The sequence below is a fragment of the Trichoderma virens genome, assembly GCF_000170995.1.
Source record: "Trichoderma virens Gv29-8 chromosome Unknown TRIVIscaffold_87, whole genome shotgun sequence".
NCBI classification, from domain to species: domain Eukaryota; kingdom Fungi; phylum Ascomycota; class Sordariomycetes; order Hypocreales; family Hypocreaceae; genus Trichoderma; species Trichoderma virens.
The window spans coordinates 1,118,697-1,143,232 of NW_014013662.1; the positions used below are offsets into that span (position 1 = coordinate 1,118,697).

Consider the following 24,536-nt stretch of genomic DNA (forward strand, 5'->3'; position numbering starts at 1 on the left):
TATCCCTTCGCCCTTCGAGGTGGCTTGCTAGCAGACTCGTATTAAAAGAGCGGCAAGTTTCGGTGTGACGGATCTAACAATAGCCATGTGCCGCACGTGGTGATGTCAACAAAGGCTCGTTAGCCAAAGATACACTGCCTTAGTTGGGGGCACGGCACAGGTCGGACCAAGAGCCGCTGCCCAATTGCTGCCCTCCTGTCCACTCTTGGGGATCAACTTGGCCTGTCGGAGAGAAACACGCACGTCGTGCTGGAAGGAATGCCAAGTTTCTCCCTCTTAACCTTAACCCACTCCTCTCACAGTCACACAACAACACGAGCAAGCGCCAAGTACGCCCGTGATACCATCGTGACCACTTGGCCGGCCCAGTGACAAAAACACAGCGTCGAATATGCACAACAGGTCGTATTCTGGAAAATACATGACCATCCTAAAGCCTAAAAAAAAGTACAGACCTGTCCATACTCCCCATATCTTGTACAGCCCGTGTGAGGTTCAGCTCACCCAGATCTTCGCCCCCAAAGCCCCTCTTCCATTTCCAGCTGTCCATTCAAAAACAAACAAGTAAAACAAAGGGAAAATACCTCAGGGCAGCTGTAGTGCCCGGTAGAAATATGTGCCTAAAACTACACAATGCTATTGATGCCACAAAAACAAAACCCTTGTCCATGCCTTTATTGTATATAGTAGTCATAACGTCGTTGATGCCGCCCCAATGCTCCCAATGGTGACTGATTCCGCGGGTTGATTCAAATAAACCGTTTCCGAGCTACCTCACAATGACCAGCTCGTCATCGTCGTCGTCGTCTTGAAGAAGAACTTGCCGGTCGGCTAGATTCTTCTCGGCCAGGTTGCCAAAGCTCTCTCGACCAGCCTCCCGGATGCCCTTTTCCGTCACGAACCGTGTCTTCTTCCTGAGTGGTGGCTGTTCTGGCTTGAGCTTCTCTCCATCCTTCATGCTCGACAGCTTGTCCTTTAACGCGCCGCCCCATCCAAGGCCAGACGGCCTGCTGTAAGTCGTGCTACTGCTATTGACGCTGTTGCTCCGCGTAAGGGATCCAGGCTGAGCGCTCCCGGTCCGTTTCCTCTTTACTGGACTGAGGTGAATGTCTCGGGCCCTGTCCAGGAGGCCGAGAGTGACCGGGTCTGGCCTTGCAGACTCAGCAAAGGGATCGGCTGTGTTGAATATTTGTTGGCTCGAGCTCATGCTGCTAGGGGGGGTTGGACCGCCTGCGTCGATTCGGGATCCTGAACGTTGCATGTACTCTTTCCCAGCGGCATTACCGACTTGGCCAAGCTTCTTCATCATCTCGCGCTCCTTTTCTTTGGCTTCCATGGTTCGTCGTAGAAAGTCAGCCTTGTCCTTTCGATCCGAAGGATCTCGGTCTTTGCCGTCAATCAGATCTGCGGCTGTATGTCCTTTTGCCACATACCAGTGCGTTTTTGTTTCCCAGTCATAGTTGTTGGGCTTCTTCTTGTCCGGCACAAATCCCTCTGCCGAGTTTTTCCCCTTGAAACGAATACCACCGCCGAATCCGCTAGAATTGACTTCCATGCGGGTTCCTCGTTGTTTTCGAATGGCTTCGTTAGAGTGGAACTCGCAGTATTGAGTCCGCTTCTTATTCACCCAAGACCTACACATGTCTCCATCCTTCTTGATTGACTGGCAGAAACCCAAGTCGCGGGCCGATCCAATTTCAAGGATTGTATCTTCGTCGGAGTTTATGACCAAGCTGAAGCGTCCCGTGTCTTGTCTTCCGGGTGGCGGCGGCATCACGTTGGGGTTGAGGATGGCAACAACAGTGCCTTCGGTAAGCTTCCAGTACCTGGTAAACCCAGAGTTGAATAGAAATAGATCTAGTTCGTATTCCAAATCAACCAGAGTCAGTACCATGTACTTGCCACGGTCCTCCGCCTTCTGCCCATTCTTTCCCGCGGCAGGCTTGTGTGCTCGAGGCTCCGACTTCTTGGCCACAATCGCAAAGACGACAATGTCTTCCTCAACCTCTGGCAGGGCAAAGTCTGGAGCTTTGACTTCTCGCAAAAGATCCTTGACGTTGAAGACCTTCTTGCCAGATACATGCCTAGCAACCACTCGATGAGGTAGTATCCGTTTGGACAGATGCATGCTAGAGTAAGGCTCAAAGGCGCCCTGTTCCTCGGTGGAAACGTCACTCGTGGCCACGCTGTTTTGGCGTTCGCGAATTGACGGTGGAAACGACGATGTAAATGTGGGAAATGCCTCCCCTTCCCCGGCATTACGCAGATCAGGCACTGTGCTGGTCCGCTGTAACGCTGCGGCGGCAGGTTTCTGCTTGCCCAAGACCTCGTCTCTGCTAAAAGATGGGGCCTGCAAAGGCTCGTCAGGGATGTCGACGGCGTTCTTCTTGTACTCTTCCATTTCCTCCTTGCCAATGTCAAATGCACTGGATCTCAATTTTGATATCCTCTCTTGCCTCTCAGCGCGAGATTCCTCCTCCAACCTCGCCGCCGCCAGCCGCTCATTAAAACTGAGCGGCCGGAATCCCTCGGGTGACCTCGTTCCTGATGGGCTGGTGGCCTTGGATCTCTGAAGATAGCCTCTCTGGGCCGCCGCTCCATCGCCACTCGCTGATTTCCGAAAGCTCGGGGCACGTTTCAGCGATATATCCTTTGCCCGCAAGCCCTTGTCAATCCCTAACAAGACTCTACTCGGTGATTTGGGATCCGACGGAGGCTGTACTTTTCTGACCGGGGATGCAGGCACTTGCACCATGCTCTGCGATGAGGGCTTGGTATTGTCCGACATTGGTGTTGTTGCGCGAATTGCGCGTTGGGGTTGCATTATTGACGCAGCGGAGTTTGAGCGGGAATGCCTTGTGGCTCTGCCCTGGGCGGCAGACTCCTTGGCCTTTTGCAGCCTCTTCAACTTGAGGCGAGCCTGAATCTCTTGCAGCTTCAGCTGGAGCGTCTCCTCGTCATCGTCGTCGTCGTCATCCATCTGTTCCTGGAGCGCCCCGGACCGCGCCATGACCGAGGCCAGAGCCCTGCCGCTTTTGGATGGAGAAGGCGAGGGCGAGGTCTGATTCATCATTTCTCGGTAGCGCTGGCGACCTTTAGGGGTGCTCATGAGGGCTTCGTGGGGCGATCGAGGCGGCCAAGAGGCCTCTGGTTCTTGCGGTCCTGGCAGGCGGTCAGTCGCGCGATTGGCAGCCGTCGAGGCGAGAGCCACTTACCGTGGGCCATGATGGTTGTGGATTGTTTGCAGTAGACTGTTGTAGTGTGCTGTGCGGTGCGGTGCGGTGCTGTGCTGTGCCTCTGCCCAACCACCCCCGGGGATTCTCTCACGCACGACAAGGCAGGGCACCGGCAGCTGGCCCTGGCTATGATCCGTCAGCGCCTGGGGCCATACGGAGGCGGCGGGCTGATGCGGCCGCAGGTGAGGTTTGCGTTGCTCAGGCCTGCGACACGGCAAACGGCAAACGGGGCGGGGAGACGAGCAGCAGGCGGACGAGGCGAGACAGGGGATTGGTTCCAACGAGAAGAACGAGATATTGTACAGAGCTGAGATGGAAGATACAAGTGCAAGTCAGCACAAGTCAGCACAAGCAAAGGTACTGGCTGTCGCTGGCGTGTCGAGTCGAGTCGCTGTCTTGTCACAGCTCCAAGTTCAGGCTTAGAGTTATGGATCCTAAAAAATGATGCGCTGGTTGGGCAGCCGATAAGGCTTGGACACGCACAAATCGGTGGAGATCCGGTAGTGGCTGCTTGACTGGCTGAGGTGGAGCCGCTGCTAAAACGCGGGACTGGCGCCGAAACGCGTGAGGCGCGTCGCTTTTGACTTTGGCAGGGGTTTTTGGCTGTGGTCTCGTGCGAAATCAAATGCGACTGAGTGGCCATTCCTAAGCAGTTTCGACGACTACTGTGAGGCTAAAGAAGTTTGATGCAGCCGTGCTTTGCTTTTGTTTTGCTCGCCTCTTCTGGGAATCGCGCAAACCTTGGCTTCAATCTGCACCGAACTCGGTGAATCAATTGGGCCCTCTCCAGCACATACGAGTACATTTCGATATCAGATTCCCGCCATGGCACGGACACGATCAACGAAGCCCTCAACGGCGGCGGCGGCTGAAGATTCCGGATCGTCGAAATCAAAGTCAACAATAACCCTCGTCCCCCACACTGGCGAGCCGCCCAAAGTCTTTATTCTCCCCTCCAAGGCAACTCCCGAGGCTCGAATTGTCACACTCCCCAACCCCCGAAGCTCCCAGCCCTCACGGTATCTCGTATGTCCCGAAACCGGCATCTACGAATTCGCAAAAGTAGCAGCGCCGAAGAATGAACCGCGAAGCTGGCTTATCGAAGCAGCCCCCGCCTCTAATGCAGCCAAAGTTGATACCCAGGTGACAATGGGGTCAGACCTATTTGTGGCAACCGCCATGGATCCCCTTTTTTTGGTTCTGCCTGCATTGGCCGACGCAAAGGCATCGAAAGGATCAGACGAACCGAAGCGACTGTTCTTGTCCAGTGAGGATCACCTGGACAAGCTACCGCAGGAGAGCTCGCATCTGTCCGAGATCTTGCGCTGGGACACAACGCGGCAATTGATAGAAAGCCGGATGGGCGCGGTGTGCGATACGGTCGAGGCAGGAGATGAGCGCATGTTCCGGCTGAATGAGAAAAAGCTCTTGGAAGTAATTCTGCAAAAGGCCAAGAGAATGAGCGACGGCGGCCTTCCGCCAAGTATGGAAGACAAGTTTGTGAAGAAGGTTCTCGAGGCACCGCTCATGCATAGGGTGGTGCGAGCCGCGGACGGTCAAGTCACCAGCAGCGCCGATTCTGGAACATCCACGCCGAAGCCCGATTCTGCAACATCTCAGTCTACAGCATCGACCGCAGAGACTGACGCTTCGTCAGTGTCTCAAACAAGCACGGCTGCGACATCCGTTGCTGGAGAGCAAGCAGAAGAGAGCATTGTCAGCGCTCTAGAAGCCTCGCCAGAAATTGTCAAGCAACAAAGGCTAAAGACAGCCTTTGGGTTCATCTGCGCAAGCTACGTGACCCCGGGACTGGCAGATAATCTCCAGCGGAGCTTGACAGGGGCAAGCGGACTGGTCGATTTCTCCCTCTTGAACGACTATCTCGCGAGCCTAGAAAAGCTGCGATCGGAAACGCTGGCGGTGAGGGCGCAAGACTATTCTCGCAAACGAAACCTGGATGAGGAAGAGGATGAAGCTCGAATGGAGAAGAAGAGGAAGCTTGAAGAAGAGAAAAAGAAGAAGGCAAGCGAGAGTCGTGCAGTTCGGGAGCTCAAAAAGGTCAACACCAGCGGGATGAAGAAACTAAGTCACTTTTTCCAGAAAAAATAATGTCTACAGCCTTTTAACACTTTTGGGTATCTACGGAGTAATATCAAGCATCGAATGCATGGCGCGAAAGGGGGATGTGCGGATTCCAGCCCACACACAGCTACTTCGCTCTGCTGTAACGACTCCTGGTCGTTCCAATTCCTCTCCCCGTGCCGGAGGCGCCACGGCTACTTGAGGGGATCGAAGTGGTATTACTTGACGAATAGCTTGATCTGGTAGCGATCCTTGACCCCACTGAAGCCACCCTGGTTCGGCCGCGAGCTCTGCGAAGGCCGGCAGCAGTTCCGCGTGCTCCCCGGGCTGAAGCCGTTGCAGGCAATTTTCTTCTTTGTTCCTCCTCCTCCCGCCGCCGCCGGAGCTCTTCTCTCCGCTCCTCTTCCTCTGCAGCTTTGCGCGCCTCTGCCTGTTGTTTCCGCAATGCCTCTGCCTCTATCTCGGCCAAGTCGTTTGTTGCGCCTTTCCATGTTGGATCAAGAATCAGGCGTTGATTATGTTCTGTCTGTGACAAGATGCGAGTCCAGGTGTTGAGCAGCGTGGAGGCATTCGAGACGGTTTTGGAGACGGACTGCAAGGCAACAGATGTTAATACTAAAGTGCCACTACCACCACTGAATTCTTCAGGAGCTGGAGACTTACGTCCATGTTGCTGCCTGTCCGCTGCAGAGTGCCAATGACGCCCTCGATGACTCGGTTGATGCTTCGCACCCCCTCCAGCTCTCTTCTTAGCATTGCTTCTCGATCGAGCGGCTCGGACTGGCGGTCGTTTCCCGTGGGGGTCTTTGGGGTTCGAGGTGTTCTGGGGGTTTTTGGAGTTTTCGGACGCTCTGGCGGGACGTTTTTCACCGGCGATGTCCAGAGGTCTGAATCATCGTCGATTTCCATGTGGTCGGCCATTGGTGCTCGTTTGGGTTGATTCTTGAAGAAGGTGGTGGATGCCAAGAAAGAGACAGCTGTAGTTAGATCAAACCAACAAAATCCCGACCCAAGTGCGTGCCGTGTGCTTCACAGTGACGTTTGCGCCGTCTGCAGTCTGCAGTCTGTTGTCTGTTGTCTGTAGTGGGGGAAGTCTGCAAATCGTTCGTTGCCCGTGCAATTATCCAATCCGTGGAGAGTCAGTACATAAGCTGCACACTGATGCATGCAAGCCGAGTTGTGCACCCAATGCTCTGCACTGCTGCCGTGGTGATGCCCCTCTGCCAGGATAGGGCCCGGCAGTGGACCGCAGGCCCTGGAGCACCAATCGCAGCCGCTAACGGCCCATCAAGCTCCAGCGCATTGGCAGCCGCTGATTGGTGCCAGGTGGCGCGAAACAGACGCGCTGCCCAGCGAGCCACCCTGGAGCGGAGCCCTCAACGCGTCCCTGCTAGGCTCTGGCCAAGGGAGGCTGGCCCACCTCCTAGAAGCATTCCAGCAGTTGCCCCAGCCTCTCATATTCCAGTCTAGTTCGCCGAATCCTGCTCTCCTCCTCTGCCATCCATCACCAAACATCGTCAGCAGAACCGCCATATCGTTTTTTGCCCTCGCCGCTGCTCACTCCGCTTTGCTCGTCCTGCCGTCGTCGCTGTCGCTCACAGAATCGCTCATGGCCGTCTCGCCCTAGGATTTTAATTCCCTCACCGTCGCCGTAGACCGTTGCTCGCCGTCGGATTCACTGCGTTTTTATTTACTTGTGGCTTGGTGATTGCTGGCATCTGCCGAGTTAAATTTTCCGCTGCCACGACAACGCCGGGAGAAGACTGGGGACACACCACAACTCTACCACCACCTCTTACAATCTAGCTTTCACTGAGGCGATTGAGGTTCGAATATCTGTATCTTTGTTTTTCCGGTTTTGTTTTGGATTTCAAAATGGCCGTCGTCGAAGCTGCACCCTCGACGCCTTCTCCTCCCTCTTCCATCCGCACACCACCCGCACCACGCCTGGGCTACCACGACAGCTGGGAGCCTTATTCACCGCGCAAATCAGCAAGAATATCTGCACAGCGTGCATCTGCTAGAACGCCTTCGCCTCCGCCTGCTACACGTCAAGCAATCGCCTCGCCGCGCACCGCAGCAAAGTCCAGTGCTCAAAGCTCAGCAGCCATGGCTTCACCAGTTGCATCTCCGCGCAAGAAGCGCCAACATGCTGCCGACTCGGTTCGTCGCGTAACGGCTTCTCTCGCAGCCGAGGCCGCTGTCGCCTCAGGATCCAAGGACAAATCCGTTGCCGCTCGATCTGGCGCGGCTTCTTCTCTCATGCTTCCTACGCCTTCCAAGACACCCCAGAAGCCCCCGACTTCAAAGGCTGCCGCCCACATTCAGTCCTTTGCCCGCAATTTGTTTCCCGCTGCTGAAGAAACTGAGTTGTCAAGCCCGCGTAAAAGGCGATCCAAGAAGTATTCAGGCATGACGCTCGAGAGCTTCCGGGCCGAAGTTGCTGAGGAGGACATTGAGATTTTTACCGATTCCCAAGATCGCATCCCCAAAAAGGATGAGAGCAAGTCAAATCCCTTTGTGGGCAATGCCACCACTGCAGAACCCTCCAAACGCCGCACTAAGCGCAAGGTCCATGTTCCCGGCGAAGGTGCCCAGTCGGTTAATGAAGCATCTCGCCGCGAAGACGGCATGATTTACGTATTGTGAGTTCCCCCGCTGCCCTTGTTCACAATGAGTGAGGCTCTAATTCATAATTGCAGCCGTGGCAAGAAGTTCTTCCGCAAGTTTTCAGAATTTGATGATGATGAGGAAGACGAAGAATTGGATTCAGATGTTGAGGCTCACTTCTCCAAACCGCTCACACGATCATCCATCAAGCCCAGGCTTCTGTTCCCGGCCAAGGCTCCTGCTCCAAAGACCAAGGATATGCTTGAAGAAGAGGAAGCCACCACCGATGTTGAAGAGGCCGTCGAACCAGAGAAGCAGTCGGCCAATGTTGAAACGCCGGCCAAAGCAAAGGAAGAGAGGGCGCAGACGCCAGATGCCCCCAAGTTTGCACCTGCATCTCCACCAGAAACCAGGCGAACCACTCGATCTACCAACAAGCTATCCGCAGACTCGGCCCCGATCAAGCGCACCGGCAAGAAGAGTCCTTTCGACTCCTGGATCCGAACCAAGGAGCACACAAACCGATCGGGCACGAAGCGAGCTGCTGCAGAGCCGTTGGCCGCAGCCCCCGCCAAGAGAACACGATCCTAGATGCCAAAGGATGGTGTTTTCTGCTTCAGTCCCTTGTCTTTTTTTTTCGACTATACCATAATAGCTTCTTTCATTTCCATTTCCTTTTTCTTGTTTTTTTCCTTTGGAGGTCGCAGAAGAGGAGCAAACCAGTGCGGCTTTGCGCAATCTTGGTTGTGACTTAATTTTGCACTTGGCAATGTTGAATATTCTTATCCATGACAAATTGGTACGTGGATATGGATGGAATCGGACAGTCAGTTTGGCGTTTAGCAGGCAATGTGGATATGTGTCATCCGAATAGCAGATGCACGACTTGAAAAGAGATTACAGGTTATGTCACGATGGTCTGCTCTCCAATAAATCATGGTCATGGCTGTACGGGTTTTTTTTTTTTTTAGCTTCATGTTGTGTATTGAATGTACCTAGTGATTGCGGAATTGATTTGACGTAAATACAGATGGTGATGTTTCCCTTGGGTATTACCTACCCTTGCAGCCCCAGCTGTATCTTGAGACGCTCTGTAGTTCCTGCTGTAACTGCCGCATCTTTCACTGTGTTTTCCATTTGATCCTTCGTTAATATCAATGCACTTCCAATCGTTAGCACTACGGCTAGCAGCAATCAGTGCAATCTATTGCTGGTGTCTTTGCCGCGAATGCCCGGCATCTCCCCCTAGTGTTGCCCCACGTCGGCTGCCCCTCACTCTCAGCTGCTTTTCCACTACCAACATCGTCTTTTGATTATCGAAGCTATTGCGTGCTCGCTTCAAAACAGACCGATCGCCAGCCACAGGCTCTCAATGGTCTGAGCACATCATCGTCTGCCTTGGTCCGTCGTCTCCAGAGCTCGCCAGCTGCTCTGCTTGCTCGCTCCGACCTCTCCCTTTGCAAAGCCCCCAGCAGCTCCCGGGTAGTCGCAAAGATTTCTCAACTCCAACAATGCATATCCTCGTATCCAACGACGACGGGCCGCCCTCGCCTCACTCCTCTCCCTACGTCCACTCCTTTGTGCGGCACTTGCAGCGAGCAGGGCACACTGTCTCTGTCTGCGTCCCTCACACGCAGCGCTCATGGATTGGCAAGGCCCATCTGATCGGCCAGACGCTGAAGCCCGTCTATTACCGACCCTCGGCTAATAGCCATGGCGACGATTCCGAAGGAACAACACACGCCCGGCCGTCTCCCTCGGGAGATGTGGAAGAATGGGTTCTCATCGACGGCACGCCGGCTTCTTGCGTCCAGATTGGGCTGAACCACTTCTTCCAAGACAAGGGACCCATTGACTTGGTTGTGAGCGGACCCAACTTTGGAAGGAACAGCACGGCGATATTTGCCCTGAGCTCTGGGACTCTGGGAGCAGCACTGGAGGCCGCCGCTTCTAGATACAAGGCCATTGCCCTCAGCTTTGCCTTTTTCTCGCGCAACCACGACCCCGTCATCATCGACGCCGCATGCCGGCACAGCGTCAAGGTCATTGAGTTCCTGTACAAGCAGTGGCCAACCGATGGCAGCGCGGATCTGTACAGCGTCAACGTTCCTCTCGTCGAAGGCGTAGAGTCTCATTCAACGGTGTGGACGGACATTCTGCAGAACTACTGGACCAAGGGGGGCTGCTTTGACGCTATCGATGGGGCTGATGATGAAGATCTCGAGGAAGAGAGGATACGAGAAGGACCCGGCGGCGAGGTTGATGATAAGAACAAGGCGGCTACGGCTTCAAAGGGGCACACGCATAAGCACTTCAAGTGGGCACCCAAATTCGCAGACGTGTACAAGTCTGTAGAGGATGCTGGGCCTGGATCAGATGGGTGGGCTGTTAAAGAAGGGCAGACAAGGTGAGTGCTGTTATCCTTTGGAAAGCTTCTATAACAGAAAGAAACGGGCTACTGACGCAATGATTCCTGTCTCAGTGTTACCCCTCTCAAGGCAAACTTTGCTAGTTGTGCGGGAGACATGGCTACGAGGGAGATTAAGCTGTGAGTACCTCCATTGTGTTTGCGGCGTTGGCGTTTTGGAATTTTTGTTTGCGAGTCAAGATGGAAGATGTGTTATGATTGATGATGATGTGACTTGCGTGTAAACTTATGCATTATTGAAAGACCAAAATAGAAGATATTCTTACACACAGTTTTCTTTTCAGTCCTGATTCCACATCATCAGTCTCTCCTATGGCAAAATTGGCCATACGGGAGAATCCTAAAGAAGAGGCGAAGAGCAAGATTCAGGCCATCGTGTCCTACGACGACCCTTATGTTCAGCCGCTTATCGTATCTGCACTCAACACCGTGCTGCCCAAGGATGCGTTTAATCTCATCACCGACATATCATCAGAGGGTTTCAGCTTGTCGAGCACGCTCCCATCATCAGACAGCAGCGTTCTGCAGATCATCCCCTATGAAGCCATCGACTTCGAATTCGCATCTTCACACACCAAGACCTCTCTCATCAACAGTTACATGATCCGAAAAGCCCTCATCAGGAAGCACTATCTATCCGCAACACTCGATCACTGGGCAGCCAAGAATCCCGATTCGGTCCTCAAGAAGCATCTGAGACGCAGCGAGGCCTTTGAAGTAGACTATGCCGAGTTTCTCGATGATGCTCTTGTCGAAGCGTTTGATCTTCGGGAGAGCATGGACCGCAACGAGGAAAAGGAGGCAAGTGAACGGGAATGGTGGATTCTCAAGCCAGGAATGAGTGATCGAGGTCAGGGTATCCGGCTATTCAGCACCATGGAGGAGTTGCAGGATATTTTCGACGGCTGGGAGGAGGACCGGCCGGACAGCGATGACGAGGAAGACGGCGAAGGCCAGCAAGGCGGAGCGGCAGATGAAGATGCCGACGGCGACTACATCACGGCGTCTCATCTTCGTCACTTTGTGGCTCAGCCGTATATCCACCCTCCTCTCCTCCTCTCCCCCGCCGGCCACAAGTTCCACATCCGAACCTACGTTCTCTGCACGGGAAGCCTTGACGTCTATGTGTACAAGCACATGCTAGCGCTCTTCGCCGGCAAGCCATACACAGCCCCGTGGGAAGCCCCTGACGACATCGAGGCCTTCCTGACAAACACATGCCTGCAGGACTCGCCCAACGAGAACACGGTGCAGCGGTTCTGGGGCCTGCCCCTGGAGGGGGCGGTGCTGGAGCGGGTGTTTGGGCAGATATGCGAGACGACGGGCGAGGTGTTTGAGGCGGCGGCGAGGGCGATGCCGATTCACTTCCAGACGCTGCCGAATGCGTTTGAGGTGTTTGGGCTGGACTTTTTAGTGGACGACAAGGGCGAGGCGTGGTTGTTGGAGATTAACGCGTTTCCGGACTTTAAGCAGACGGGAGGGGATTTGAGGGAGATTGTGGAGGGATTCTGGAGAGGCGTGGTCAAGGTTGCTGTTGGGCCGTTTTTCGGGGTTGAGGGGGTGTTGAAGGGCGAGGAGGAGGGGGATATGGTGTCTGTGAGGAAGATTGATTTGGGAAGGAGGTGATTTGTAGCCTTATTGTATCGGTTGGTTCATGGCTGTGTATACAGATTTCTTTGTTTTACATAGAAGGACAAGGGGAATCTATAGAAAAGGGTTGGTTTGTAGATACATGTATATCAATGAAAAGCTTCCATCTGCAAATTTGTTGGTCGTTTGCCTACCCTATACAGTTGAGTTATCTGAATATTTCCCAACCAGGGGCCATAGCTCTACGATTACTATCACTTGCCAGTGTTCTTTGGTTTGATTGGGAAATCTAGCTTCATAGAATGCCTCTTGCTTTTCCGATTGCTTACCCGCAGTGATGGATATCCATGCAGCAACTCCCGTCAGATGGATATTGGGTCATCGTAACAAAATTGGATATTCTTCAAAGACACAACATATCCAATGAGAATCCTTCCAATACGCGTATGAAATCAAAACCATTCCCTCTTTGGCAAAATATTGCTCCAGTTCATATCCATACCGTACTAGAGCGTTGTCCCCTCTCCGACCAAGCTCCCCGGGCTCGACTGGGCCTCAGGGCACATTCGTTATACGAGTAAACGACGTTAGATCAAGCCAACTTGTATAATGCGATGCTTGCTTGGGTTACTCAGAAGCGGTGAACATTTAAACTTTCATCCTGCTGCAGCTTATTCTGTTACCTTCCCAAATCGAGGCTGTATAATTTTGCCGGAAGTTGTAGGGCCATTCTTTTGCCTTGTTGCCGAGGACACATGCAAGGCCATCATCACACCTACAGCCATCCCCTGCGTCCGACAGCGGTAATACTTTGTGCGGCGTCATTCAAATCGTGGTGTATACAAGGGCACAGCCTCAATGATATGTGGGTTTTTTCCGCCATCTGACAAAGCGAGGTAAGTGGTTGAGATGCCCGTGGCAGCAGCATCCTGGAGAAACGGCGGGCGTCTAGGCAGAGCCCAAGGCTTACTATCCAGGTATATACACGCTATTTGGGTGTTTTCTCCAACGCCAAATGCTTTGGAGAGTCGTGTAGCGTCGTGTTTGGATGGGAGTGGCGTCTGAAGTGCAAAGGCGTACGTCGCCATGGTGGCTTAGAGGGTATCATGAGATTGGGCGTATCGCTTCGCTTGTTGCACAGAGATGAGGTGTGATGCTTGCTGGGGGAAAATACGAATTGATATGATCTATTGATCTTGGCTGATTGTCTGTATGCGGTAGAAGCAGCATCACGTAGATGGTAGATCTAATTGCATTTAGAAATCTGACCGCTCCCCGTGTAGCAATCTTGCATCACAAACACAGAGTTTAGATGACTAGCTTTCGTCTTTCTCACCTCTACGACGGATCCCTGAGGTAGATCCGCGCTCTGTTCTACAGTAGCGTAGCAATAACTGCAAGCCTGTCGAAAAGCGCAGTTGCCACTTCCCGTGTACATCTTGATCGGTATCATCATCTTGCTGTTTGGGCAAGTTTGCAAGTGTGATATGTAGAGCCCAATAGCTTGTAGTCAACATTACGAGAGCCTTTAGGAATAGACAGCTTCAATCTTGCGTGATCACTTGCTCTGACATTTATGATTCAGGAGAAAATCGACTAGGGCTTTTTAGTTTTTTTTGGAGTAGAGAAGATAGTGCGAGGCAAGTTTATTTTACAGATACACAAGGCTGGATATGATCGGTTGCCAAATAGGCATAAGGAATGAAAATGTACAATACTTACTAAATAGGGAGGTTTCTGTTGTCGCAAAATCTGTGCTTCTCCTGGATACTACGGCGTGCCATGCTTTGCCAGATTCTCTACATCATGGTTGAGCGGCGGAATCACCATTGCTAGAGTTATTGTCCATACATGTTATTGTATAAGTGCAAGGCAGGAATTTGTTGACGGTCGAGTAGAGAGCATCCTCTGAGTGTAAAATGATAAGAAAAGTAACTGCGAACGAAGGTTACTTTGGAACATCAAATTGATATGGCGGGTTTAGAACCATGTACTGAATCGAGGGTTCATTGACCACCCCCTCGCGATGATATCGGGTAGCTTCATCAGGCTACATCGCATGCATCATAGTCTGCTGATCCAGAGGCAGTGTTCCTTGGCTATGAAGGTTGGCACCTTTCACCTTGAATTAGAGAATTTGCCCAGATGTGCATGGCCAGAAGTGTGAAACGCCCATCCGACGTCCCGCAATCCTGAAACCAAAAAAGAGTAAAACCGCTCGTGCAAGGCAGTGATCGGGGCATAGCAGCCCGAGATCCCAAGGCCTTCTCTAACCGCTTGTGATAGCTCCGGCATCCAAGGCATGCAGACAGCCTCGCAGATGCAGGCAACCAATCACAACCGCTTGGCAGCCAGATGACAGGAAAAGCGCCCAGGCACTCTGATAGGTAGTATTTCGACGTCTGTTTCTACGCACCTGATGTTATCCAAGGATTCCGTCGGCCGGTGAATGCCATCACTATGAGCGCATTTCTAATGCATGGACAGTCTAGAATCATCGGTGAACCATTCCATATCTCAACCCGTGCACATAGTCGATAACACCATCCGCCTAGGCTCGCGTAGGCATGTTATCGACGCCGACAGATGGGACTTATTCCGGCGATGAGGCTGTGCAAAAATATTGAACAAGGTTGGTCGATGACATTCTCCTCTCGCAGCCGTCGAGCCTGAATCATTTTTCCAAGCTCAAATAATTTGCCAAGAAGAAGAAAAATTGCTCAGTTTCCCCTGCAAAGGAACTTTTTTTCCTGCCCCCTCGTCGGAGGTTGCCAGGAACATGGATCACCGGAGCGCCATTGAGTTCTGGAGCCGCTGCCACAATTCGATTGCATGACGCCTTAGTTGTGATATCTCAGAGGCGGTAGTGACCGCCTGGCGCAACAACATGGCATATTTTAGTGGCCCGATAGAAGCGGGCAGGAAAATTATTCGCTCCTGGTGATATCAGGGAGCTGCTCAGCCTCAATCTACTGTCGCTGTCTCTCAACGCTTTTTGCCGAGATAGGGAACTCCATATTAACCAGCAGCGCACCTAACCAGTCTTGTGGAACGCACCACTTTCGGCCCAAGTTGGACGGGTAACGGCTTGTTTTGCGATTTATCATGGAGTGGGTGAATCGATCTGGTTATTTCCCCTCCCTTTCCTGCGTAGATCCCCTGCCGGCGGCAAAATCTCTTGGAGGCGAATCATTCGACACTGGAATGATTATCTGAACAACCAAAAAACAAGGTTGAGCATGGCGGAAACTTGTGGGAGCTAGCCACATCCACACTCACCAACAAAACCACTCCAAGATCGTGAGAGCAATCCGAGGTAAAAAATCAGCAAGGGCCCCCCTTGGTTTCGACTCCGTACAGTGTGAAGGAGAGCCACTGGATATGGTTTTGAGCCAGACAACGTGCGTCCAGCTGTGGAGGGGATGAGGACGCTATGCCGTTTCGCATCATGGAAACACACCTTAACAAGAATAAGGTGTGCCGGGGGTTGCTGGCTAGCCTATTACAGCCCGCTAGGGAGCTGTGAGAATGAAGCTTGGCGTCTTGCTCAGGCAAGAGTTTGACGATGTTTTGTCATTGATCCCGGAGGCTTCATCGTGTTGGCGAGCTTGGCAATGAGCTTGGCTCATTTCCAGATTTCCATGCCATTGTTATTGTAATTGCGAGTTTCCACCCCTTAGCATATGATCCGCATGGAAAATCCCAAAGGTCCGACGCCCTGACATGGCCTTGGCTTGGAGTAGACAGTCAAGTTTGATGAGGTGTAGTATTGTGCCGTAATGACGATTTCTCGCGGGAGCATTGATGATGATGAGGCCAAGCCATACTCCACGTTGGCCACAAATGGCGTTGGTTAAACCACTCGACATTTAATCTCACCTACCTCTTAGCAGCCCAACTGCGTGGATAGTATGGCCGACATGTGCTGATCGTCGAGTAAGGTCAGATGGGACTAGCGGGTCTATGGGGTATGGAAGAGCATCGCTTTTGTTATTGTTTAGCGCCAGAGTCAGAAATTAAGCAGCCAAAATACGGAGTAGCGAGAGACAGGTGCATTTCCCTGTGTCTCAAACCCGGGCACGGCGATATCAAAGACTTGCGGTGACGGGCCGGGCGACAAAGGCGAGCGAGCGAAATTGTCTGGCCATCGTCGGCATTATTTCACGCCGTCTTTGCCAAAGGCAATGGACGCGTATTCACCAAGGCTGTGCTTCGACGGACAAAGAATGCTGCTATGACGATGATGATTCCATTGATGATATTATAGGGGAGCGCTGATGCCTTGGCACGCGAATATGAGGTCCTTGGCTCTGACTTGGCTTTGATGTTCCGTGACGTGGCTGTCGCGCCAGCAAGCCGCAGCGTTGGCGGCCTCACGTGGCGGTTTTGGAAGCTCGGTACGGAGGCAATTAGACTGGCGATGGTGAGCTCTGGACAGCAACAATGAGCTCTTGTGGTCGGTGGAGAGGGCGTGATGGTATATTCATGGTGGTTTGGAAATTGCCCGTGCCGAGCAAATCTTTGCCGCCCGCACTCAATCTCTCGGGTTATAGAGAAGCAGCGCGAAAAGCTTGTTGGCACAGCCCCTGGGACTAGGCGTCGCCACCGACGGCCGCCCATCACATGATGATCTGATAAGGCATGATGGTGCACGGAAGAGGCACATTTGCAAGAGTCTTTGATGCGGCAAACCGCGTGTGAGGCAAGGCTGCGGCCGTCTCATGATGGGGGACGACTCATCGTCACCGGAAGCCTGCTGGGACTTCAATGGAGCAGTATGGTCTAGTACCTGGAAGTATCCGTGATTACGTGGACACGCGAGCAGTACCTCCAGATTTGGGCTTATGCCCGATGGGTACTTTGTTACCCTAGCAAATAGAGAGTGACTCTAGGTACCCAGCTAGGGGCTTGTCGAGCACCAAGGTCCCGCACGGCCGTGGCCAAGGGAGCAAGGACTTTGGATCAATGGATCACAGACTGATGCCGCTACTCCGTGCTAAACCCTGTGCTCCGTTTCGCCAAAGCTAACACGACCGATGGCTTTTCGCCGTCAATGTTCGACGTCCAATTGCTTCGGCCTTTGTCCCGGTACGGCATGTCGGGAGCATCGAATTGCCATCGGCTCACCAGTGAAGTCACCGGTTGGTCATTCATTCTGCACGTCGTGCTTCGTTGGTGCTTCGTTGGTGCTCGTACACTTGCTCGAATCTGTCTTGTTGGGCTTCCCGGTTGGCGCCTGAAGACCCTAAGGATTGTGGGCTCATACTTGTACATGCCCGTACGAGTACGACTACTCCGTACTCTGGCCACAGACACGAGGTACAAGCATAAAGTACTGTGTACCGTGCACGGTGGCTGAGTGTCGTACAGACGCAGGTTCCCAGTACTTTGTGTCGGGACCACGAAATTGCATGGCTGCAGTTGTCCGCTCTCATCCATGCACGGCCAAGCGGTTTGCGTCTGCTGTGAAATGCCGCTCCCAGCTCAAACAGGGAGGCCGTTTTCTGATGCTCCATCATTCGTAGCTGCTCCCCGAAAGCAAAAGTTCGACTCAACGCTCAAATCCGTACTCATACTGTACCTCGAGCCATTACTCGCGTGGCAAGTATGCACCTTATGCTTAAAGTTTCACGCTCCGGAGGTTTCTTCGACGAGGCACAGAGCACCGCTACTTTTTGCTTCGGCGGCTGGAGAAGGGGGGATTGGCTGAGAACCGGTGTGGGCTTTCAGCGCCCGGGCGTTCTTGGCCACTGGCGTTTAGTGCTACCCAGTCCAGTGAATGCCCGCCCCCTGTCGTGCCTTGGAAGACGCCGGCTGAGGTAGCGTGTACCTCTGCGCTGGCCGGGGACCGGGTCAGCACCGCCGGTACTGGATACCCGCGTGGACCAGCCGAGCAGTCGAAACAGGTACTAGCACCACCGTCTAGCACTGTAGCCTTTAGCGACTCCACTAGAAATGGTTGGCTGCAGTGGATCGGATTGGCACCCGCCTGCCAATCAACCACCCCTTCATTTTGCACTGCCTCACACCACAAAGTACATGGTACCGGGCATTGGCAGAGCAGCATCTTTCACAGCAGCGTCTCTCCATCCGCATTCCTTTTTTTGCATAGCCATTCTCACGGGCACGAGGCTTGCTCGATCCTCAACGAACGCTCGACGTTTTGGACCATGTGCTGGTGTTGATCCGTCTTCAATCCGCCGCCACGGCGCCTCTCCAGCAACCCCGAGCACCCCCTGTCGACGCTACTTGATGCCAAAACAAATCTTGATATTAACCCGTCTTTGTTCCCTCGAACACGCCCCCTGGGCCGCTGCTTGAGCTTGGACGAGTTTGCCATTCCTTTCACCTCTCTCTACAACAAAGGCCTCCTCTTTCAGCTTGTCTGCAGCCTCCAAGCGGCGGCTGTGCGCTGACCATGGCCGACCCCAACAAGACTGAGCCCTCTGGGCCTCCAACTGCTACACCAACCGGGAGACAAAGAGCGTATGTGTGGCGCGTGGCCGATCGACCTTGCGAGGCTGCCATCTCCATCTGCATCTGAAGAACTATATAAGAACTTTTGGCTGACCAACTGCATGTGCAGGCCCACCATCACACTCGACACAACTGCCGTCAACAATAGTTCAAATACCAACATTGTAGAGATCACGGACAGTTACAACGGCCAGCAGCAACCTCCTACCTACAGCGTCTCCCCAATCTCCCCTCCAGACGACGCGGTCAGCCCCTCTACCATGGTAGAACCGCCCTCCGGCCTCTCCCAGGGGGGGCGTCCCGATTTGCGAGCCGATACATCATTTGATACCATCAGAGACAGTAGCCGGCCGACAAGTCCTCACAACGTCTCGAGCCCCATTGCTACTCTGGGGGACGGATTTTTGAATGTGCCGACAAACAATCATAGATCACGGCAGAACTCAGTAGACTCGGATGATGCCAGCCGCTCTTTTATCTCGGGAGGCGACACAACGGTTGTTGCATCCAACTCGACACAGACCGACAAGTACAAGACAGCACCAACAAACGACAATATCATGAAGGACGAGAACGCATTGAAGCCCGATGCCGGAACCGAAGACGACTTTGAGGTGGCAAACAACCCCTTTGCGTTTACGCCAGGCCAGCTCAACAAAATGTTCAATCCCAAGAGCCTTGCAGCTTTCTACAAACTAGGCGGTTTGCGCGGCTTGGAGCGAGGCCTACGAACGGACCGCAAAGCTGGCTTGAGTACGGAGGAGAATCTGCTAGAAGGCGGCGTGACTTTTGGTGAAGCTACTTCTAAGAAGAACGATAAGCACAATGACAACTCCCTGGCACCTCCGGCACAGGCTGCCCGCGTAACATCTCAGACGAGCCGGGAGCTTCAGGGATTCCAGGATCGATATCGAGTCTTTAGGGATAACCGGTTACCAGAGAAGAAGGGCAAGAGCTTGCTAGAACTCATGTGGATCACTTACAACGATAAAGTGCTGATTCTTTTGTCGATTGCCGCCGCCGTCAGTCTCGCTGTCGGTCTCTACCAAACATTTGGTCAGAAACACGATGCAGACGAGCCCAAGGTTGAGTGGGTCGAAGGTGTTGCCATTATCGTCGCCATTGCCATTGTCGTCATCGTTGGATCGTTGAATGATTACCAAAAAGAACGCCAGTTTGCCAAACTCAACAAGAAGAAACAGGATCGAAATGTCAAGGTTATCCGCTCTGGAACAACAATGGAATTATCTGTATATGATCTCATGGTGGGTGATGTGATCCACCTTGAGCCGGGCGACTTGGTTCCCGTTGATGGAGTTTTGATCGAAGGCTTCGACGTCAAGTGTGATGAATCTCAGACGACGGGCGAATCGGACATCATCCGTAAACGGGGCTCCGACGAAGTCTATGAAGCCATCGAGAATCACGAAAGCCTCAAGAAGATGGATCCCTTCATCCAGTCTGGCGCCCGCATCATGGAGGGTGTGGGCACCTACATGGCTACATCAACTGGTATTTACTCTTCTTACGGCAAAACTCTCATGGCTCTCAATGAGGACCCCGAAATGACGCCCCTCCAGGCGAAGCTCAACGTCATCGCCACGTATATTGCTAAGCTGGGTGGTGCTGCTGGTCTCTTGTTGTTCATCGTCTTGTTCATCGAGTTCCTCGTTCGCCTGCCCCATGATAACGGTACCCCGGCTGAGAAAGGACAGGATTTCCTCAACATCTTCATCGTGGTTGTGACAATCATTGTGGTTGCCGTTCCTGAAGGTCTCCCGCTCGCTGTCACGCTGGCCCTTGCTTTTGCTACTACTCGCATGCTGAGAGATGCCAACCTGGTTCGGCACCTGAAGGCTTGTGAAGTCATGGGTAACGCGACGACAATCTGCTCTGACAAAACGGGAACGCTCACTCAGAACAAAATGCAAGTTGTGGCCGGAACAGTGGGAGTAAACAACGAGTTTAGCAACTCTCGTATGCAAGAGTCCGAGGACGGCGATGCCAAGACACCCGCATCAGAATTTGTCACCAAGTTGAGCGGCCATGTAAAGGAACTGCTTCTAGACTCCATTGCCTTGAATTCGACTGCGTTTGAAGGCGAGGTTGACGGCGAAAATACATTTATTGGCTCCAAGACCGAGACAGCTCTTCTTCTCTTTGCCAGGGACCATTTGGGCATGGGGCCTGTTAGCCAACTACGCGAAAACTCGACTACTCTACAGCTGATCCCCTTTGACTCGGGTCGCAAGTGTATGGGAATTGTTGTTCGGCTTGCCGACGGAACGGCCAGGCTGTTCATCAAGGGTGCCTCGGAGATCTTGCTTGCCCAGTGCAGCCAGACTCTACAAGATCCATTCGCGGGTGCCTCAGTAAAGCCCTTGGCGCCTGAAGACGCAGAAGCTATCAGCCAGCTTATTGTTACTTACGCAAAGCGCTCTTTGCGAACGATTGGTCTGTGCTACCGAGACTTCGAGTCTTGGCCTCCGCGTGGTCTTCGTAATGGCGAGAGCAAGGGCGAAGTCCTGTTTGAAGACTTGTTCCAACAGATGACATTTGCCGGCGTGGTGGGTATCCAGGATCCTCTCCGAGAAGGTGTCGCCGAGGCCGTTGAGCTGTGCCAGATGGCCGGCGTTGTCGTTCGCATGGTTACTGGTGACAACAAGATTACCGCAGAGGCTATTGCCAAGGAGTGCGGAATCCTGCAGGAGGATAGTCTGGTTATGGAAGGCCCTGAATTCCGCAATTTGAGTAAGCTCAAGCAGAATGAGATCATCCCCAGGCTTCACGTGCTTGCGAGATCCAGCCCTGAGGACAAGCGCATTCTGGTCAAGCGACTCAAGGAGATGGGAGAAACCGTGGCCGTGACTGGTGATGGTACCAACGACGCTCCCGCTCTCAAAATGGCCGATGTCGGATTTTCCATGGGTATCGCGGGTACTGAAGTTGCCAAGGAGGCGTCGGCAATCATCCTCATGGATGACAACTTTGCCAGCATTGTCAAGGCCCTGAAATGGGGTCGTGCCGTCAACGACGCTGTCAAGCGCTTCCTGCAGTTCCAGCTCACTGTCAACATCACTGCCGTCATCCTCACATTTGTCACCGCCGTTTCTAGCGAGTCTGAGAAGTCAGTCCTTACGGCTGTCCAGCTGCTCTGGGTCAACTTGATCATGGACACGCTGGCGGCTCTCGCTCTTGCAACAGACCCCCCACAAGACAGCGTCTTGGACAGGAAGCCCGAGCCCAAGGGTTCTTCCATCATCTCGCCAACCATGTGGAAAATGATTATCGGACAGGCTCTATACCAGCTCGCGATCACGTTCCTGCTGTACTATGGAGGCGTCAATGTGGTTCAACCCATTGTTGGAGGCGATCTTGTTCACGAGGACATTGAAACTCTGGTCTTCAACACATTTGTGTGGATGCAAATCTTTAACCAATGGAAGTAAGTATTCTCGCGGCTCAACCCCACCAGTCCGAAGAAGTGTATGTGTGCTAACAGAGAGCCCCAGCAACCGACGCCTGGATAACAAATTCAACATCTTTGAAGGCTTGACGCGCAACTGGTTCTTCATTGCCATCAGCTCACTCATGATGGGCGGCCAGGTCCTGATTGTCTTTGTGGGTGGCGCTGCTTTCCAGATTGCAAAGAAGGATCAGTCCGGCGGAATGTGGGGTATTGCCCTTGTGCTTGGATTCCTCTCCATCCCCGTTGGTATCCTCATTCGCCTCATCCCCGACAGCTTTGTCGTCGCGCTGGTGCCCGAGTTCCTGAAGAAACGCGCTAATCAGGTCCCTGGCTTCACGATTTCTGACGAGGAGATGAACATGTACCCGGAGCCGTTGGTTGAGGTACGCGACGAACTTAACTTCCTCAGGCGCATGAAGGGAGGGCGCTTGAACAACCTAAAGTTTGCGATTCGACACCCCAAGGAGATGATTGCACGGTCTAGAAGCCAGTCTCACTCGCGATCCAACTCTATCAATGCGTCGTCGGACACGCAGGGCCGTGAAGACAGCTTCCCCTCGCGCATTGCCACGCCGGTATCGCGACAGCGTTCCCGATCGAACCGGTCGCGCTCCAACTCGGCCGTCGGAGCAACGACCGTCATGGCCGGAATCGTGATTGGCGGAATAGGAGCAGGAGGGTGGTCACCAATCGGCCGGCCATCGGCAGAAGATAGAGACACCATGATACAGCTCTACCAGCAGCAACAACAGGAACCAAGAACAGAAGGAACCCCAGAGCAGGGACAAAAGCCCGCACCAGGGCACAGCAGCAGCGAGGCGCAGAATTAGGCGTAAAGGGAGTTGAAGGCTTTGCATAAATACGATTCCCCCAGGGTAATGATGATTTGTTTATATCTTTTATTCCCCCCACCCCTCTTGTCATTTTTTCTCTACCCCCTTTGCTTTTTCTTTTTCTTTCCTGGGTAAAACATTGCATAGAGGGTTCGCTTGCAATTATTGATAGACGGAAATTCACTTGGTAATGCGACGAGAATTAAAATTGACTGTAATGGCTCTTTGATACAACTCTTTTATTACTACTATTATTATTATGCTGTATGAACAGAACCCTTTTTTCTCCTATTTTCTACGCAACTGCGAGAACGATGTGAAGCGTCTGTGTGTGTGTGTGTGTGTGTGTGTGTCGGTTCAGTGCTTGTGGCCCTTTGGTTAGTCACGGAGCTGAATAGCCGGGTTAATGAGTGAATCGGAGTCGCCGAGCGGTTGCTGGAAAATTGGCGTGTTGGTGCTAATTATTGATGGCGATTTTGCGGCATTATCCCGACTCGTGTATTATATGCGTGTGAGTGTGTGCCTTATTGGCCTCAACTCGGTTCGACGGTAAAAGCATAAATGGACGATGAAGATGGATGGGGGTGCATAACATTAGGTAGCCAATATACACTACATATTACACAAATAGACATTGGGGGATATTACACGTAGTCAAAGACCCAACGCACACCTTGTTGAGTTTCGAGAGTTGGCATGTGTCAGACAGACGGGAACAAGAGCTGCAGCTAATGGCGCAAGGGAGGATGGGATGGAGGGGTTGGGAGGGATGGGGATGGGAGCCTAAAGGATGGGATGAGTTGTAGGCTATGGTGGACGAAGAAGAAAGAAGAGGAAGAAGAAGAAGAAGTAGAAGTATATGTGTGGGAGTACCAAGTGATGCTGTTGTAGGTATTTTCGTGCCTGCTGGGTCATAATTTGTAACATCAAGTAGTATTGGCATTTGCTAGGTATTCTTGGGGATTATTTAGTTCAACGTACGGAGTACTACATACTATTACATGACTACTTCGTACACGAGCAGTCTAGTATATTACCTAGTATTATTACCGTAGCGGTCATAGTCATACAGAGCCCACGTTTTGATAGGACGAGAAATCACTGGCATGAATCCTCCCCTCAAAATTGATAACGGGAATAAAAAGTGCGAGATTATTTAGCTTGGCTCTTTTCTCTTCTTTCTCTCTCTCTTTGGGTACGGGGGAGAGAAAGAAAGTGGAGGTGGAGGAAATACGGGCAGTAAGAAAATGGGGGGTGCTAGCACCAGGTAATAGGTTATTGCTGGATACGGCAATGATGATAAAATAAAAGCCACTTTTTTTTTTCGGGGGTGGGCATGGGTCTGAACCTGGTCGGGTATTAGCAGATAGGGAGGAGCAACATCTCGGGTCGAAACACGTGTGCCCTCTTTTTTTTTGTGGTTACAAGTTTTTTGGTGTGCATTCCTATTGTGTTGGGCATTGTCGTGTCGGAGATGGGTTTATTGTCGTGGGTTGGGGGAATCTGGGACTCGAGAAGGACTCACTTGTTCATGGGGTCTTTTCTCTCTTACTTTTGCGGGTGAGTGTGTTGCGTGTGGTCTTGTGTTGTTTGTTTTGGCATTGTTTGTTTGCGGATGTTTTTTTTTTTTCATGGCTGGGTTTAGTTTAGGGGGGGACAAAGAGTTGGGAATTAAAATGAGTTTATGTGGCTTGCCGGGTGGGTGAGGTTTCTATGTAAAAGGCAAAACGCAAACGCAAGCATGATGAGGTGATAGATCAGCTTCGAAAAGAGACAGATGAGGGGGGGCTCTTGTATTTGGATACAAAGGG

The 24,536-nt window shown here is 52.5% G+C and overlaps 6 protein-coding genes across 6 annotated transcripts; 4 read left to right on the top strand and 2 right to left on the bottom strand.

Annotated features, from left to right (window-relative positions):
* Positions 1-775: 775 nt before the first annotated feature.
* On the bottom strand, positions 776-3,160 carry TRIVIDRAFT_123918 (uncharacterized protein; the record flags this gene model as incomplete). Its single annotated transcript, XM_014096924.1, has 2 exons — positions 776-2,242; positions 2,327-3,160. Coding segments are annotated over 2 exons (2,301 nt in total), but the record flags the coding sequence as incomplete, so codon positions are not given.
* Positions 3,161-4,061: 901 nt separating this feature from the next.
* On the top strand, positions 4,062-5,345 carry TRIVIDRAFT_67401 (uncharacterized protein; the record flags this gene model as incomplete). The annotated part of the gene is made up of 1 exon (XM_014096925.1): positions 4,062-5,345. The coding sequence occupies one exon, from the start codon at positions 4,062-4,064 to the stop codon at positions 5,343-5,345; it is 1,284 nt and encodes a 427-aa protein (XP_013952400.1).
* Positions 5,327-6,374, bottom strand: TRIVIDRAFT_111607 (uncharacterized protein; the record flags this gene model as incomplete). The annotated part of the gene is made up of 2 exons (XM_014096926.1): positions 5,327-5,910; positions 5,982-6,374. 2 exons carry the CDS (start codon positions 6,237-6,239, stop codon positions 5,446-5,448), a joined length of 723 nt encoding a protein of 240 aa, XP_013952401.1.
* An 819-nt stretch (positions 6,375-7,193) lies between these two features.
* On the top strand, positions 7,194-8,519 carry TRIVIDRAFT_44960 (uncharacterized protein; the record flags this gene model as incomplete). The annotated part of the gene is made up of 2 exons (XM_014096927.1): positions 7,194-7,963; positions 8,021-8,519. 2 exons carry the CDS (start codon positions 7,194-7,196, stop codon positions 8,517-8,519), a joined length of 1,269 nt encoding a protein of 422 aa, XP_013952402.1.
* A 920-nt stretch (positions 8,520-9,439) lies between these two features.
* TRIVIDRAFT_44968 (uncharacterized protein) lies at positions 9,440-11,982 on the top strand (the record flags this gene model as incomplete). Its single annotated transcript, XM_014096928.1, has 4 exons — positions 9,440-9,544; positions 9,611-10,335; positions 10,411-10,476; positions 10,641-11,982. The coding sequence occupies 4 exons, from the start codon at positions 9,440-9,442 to the stop codon at positions 11,980-11,982; spliced, it is 2,238 nt and encodes a 745-aa protein (XP_013952403.1).
* A 6,382-nt stretch (positions 11,983-18,364) lies between these two features.
* Positions 18,365-22,991, top strand: TRIVIDRAFT_210318 (calcium P-type ATPase; the record flags this gene model as incomplete). The annotated part of the gene is made up of 4 exons (XM_014096929.1): positions 18,365-18,432; positions 18,533-21,868; positions 21,899-21,909; positions 21,974-22,991. The coding sequence occupies 4 exons, from the start codon at positions 18,365-18,367 to the stop codon at positions 22,720-22,722; spliced, it is 4,164 nt and encodes a 1,387-aa protein (XP_013952404.1).
* Between the last annotated feature and the right edge of the window lie 1,545 nt (positions 22,992-24,536).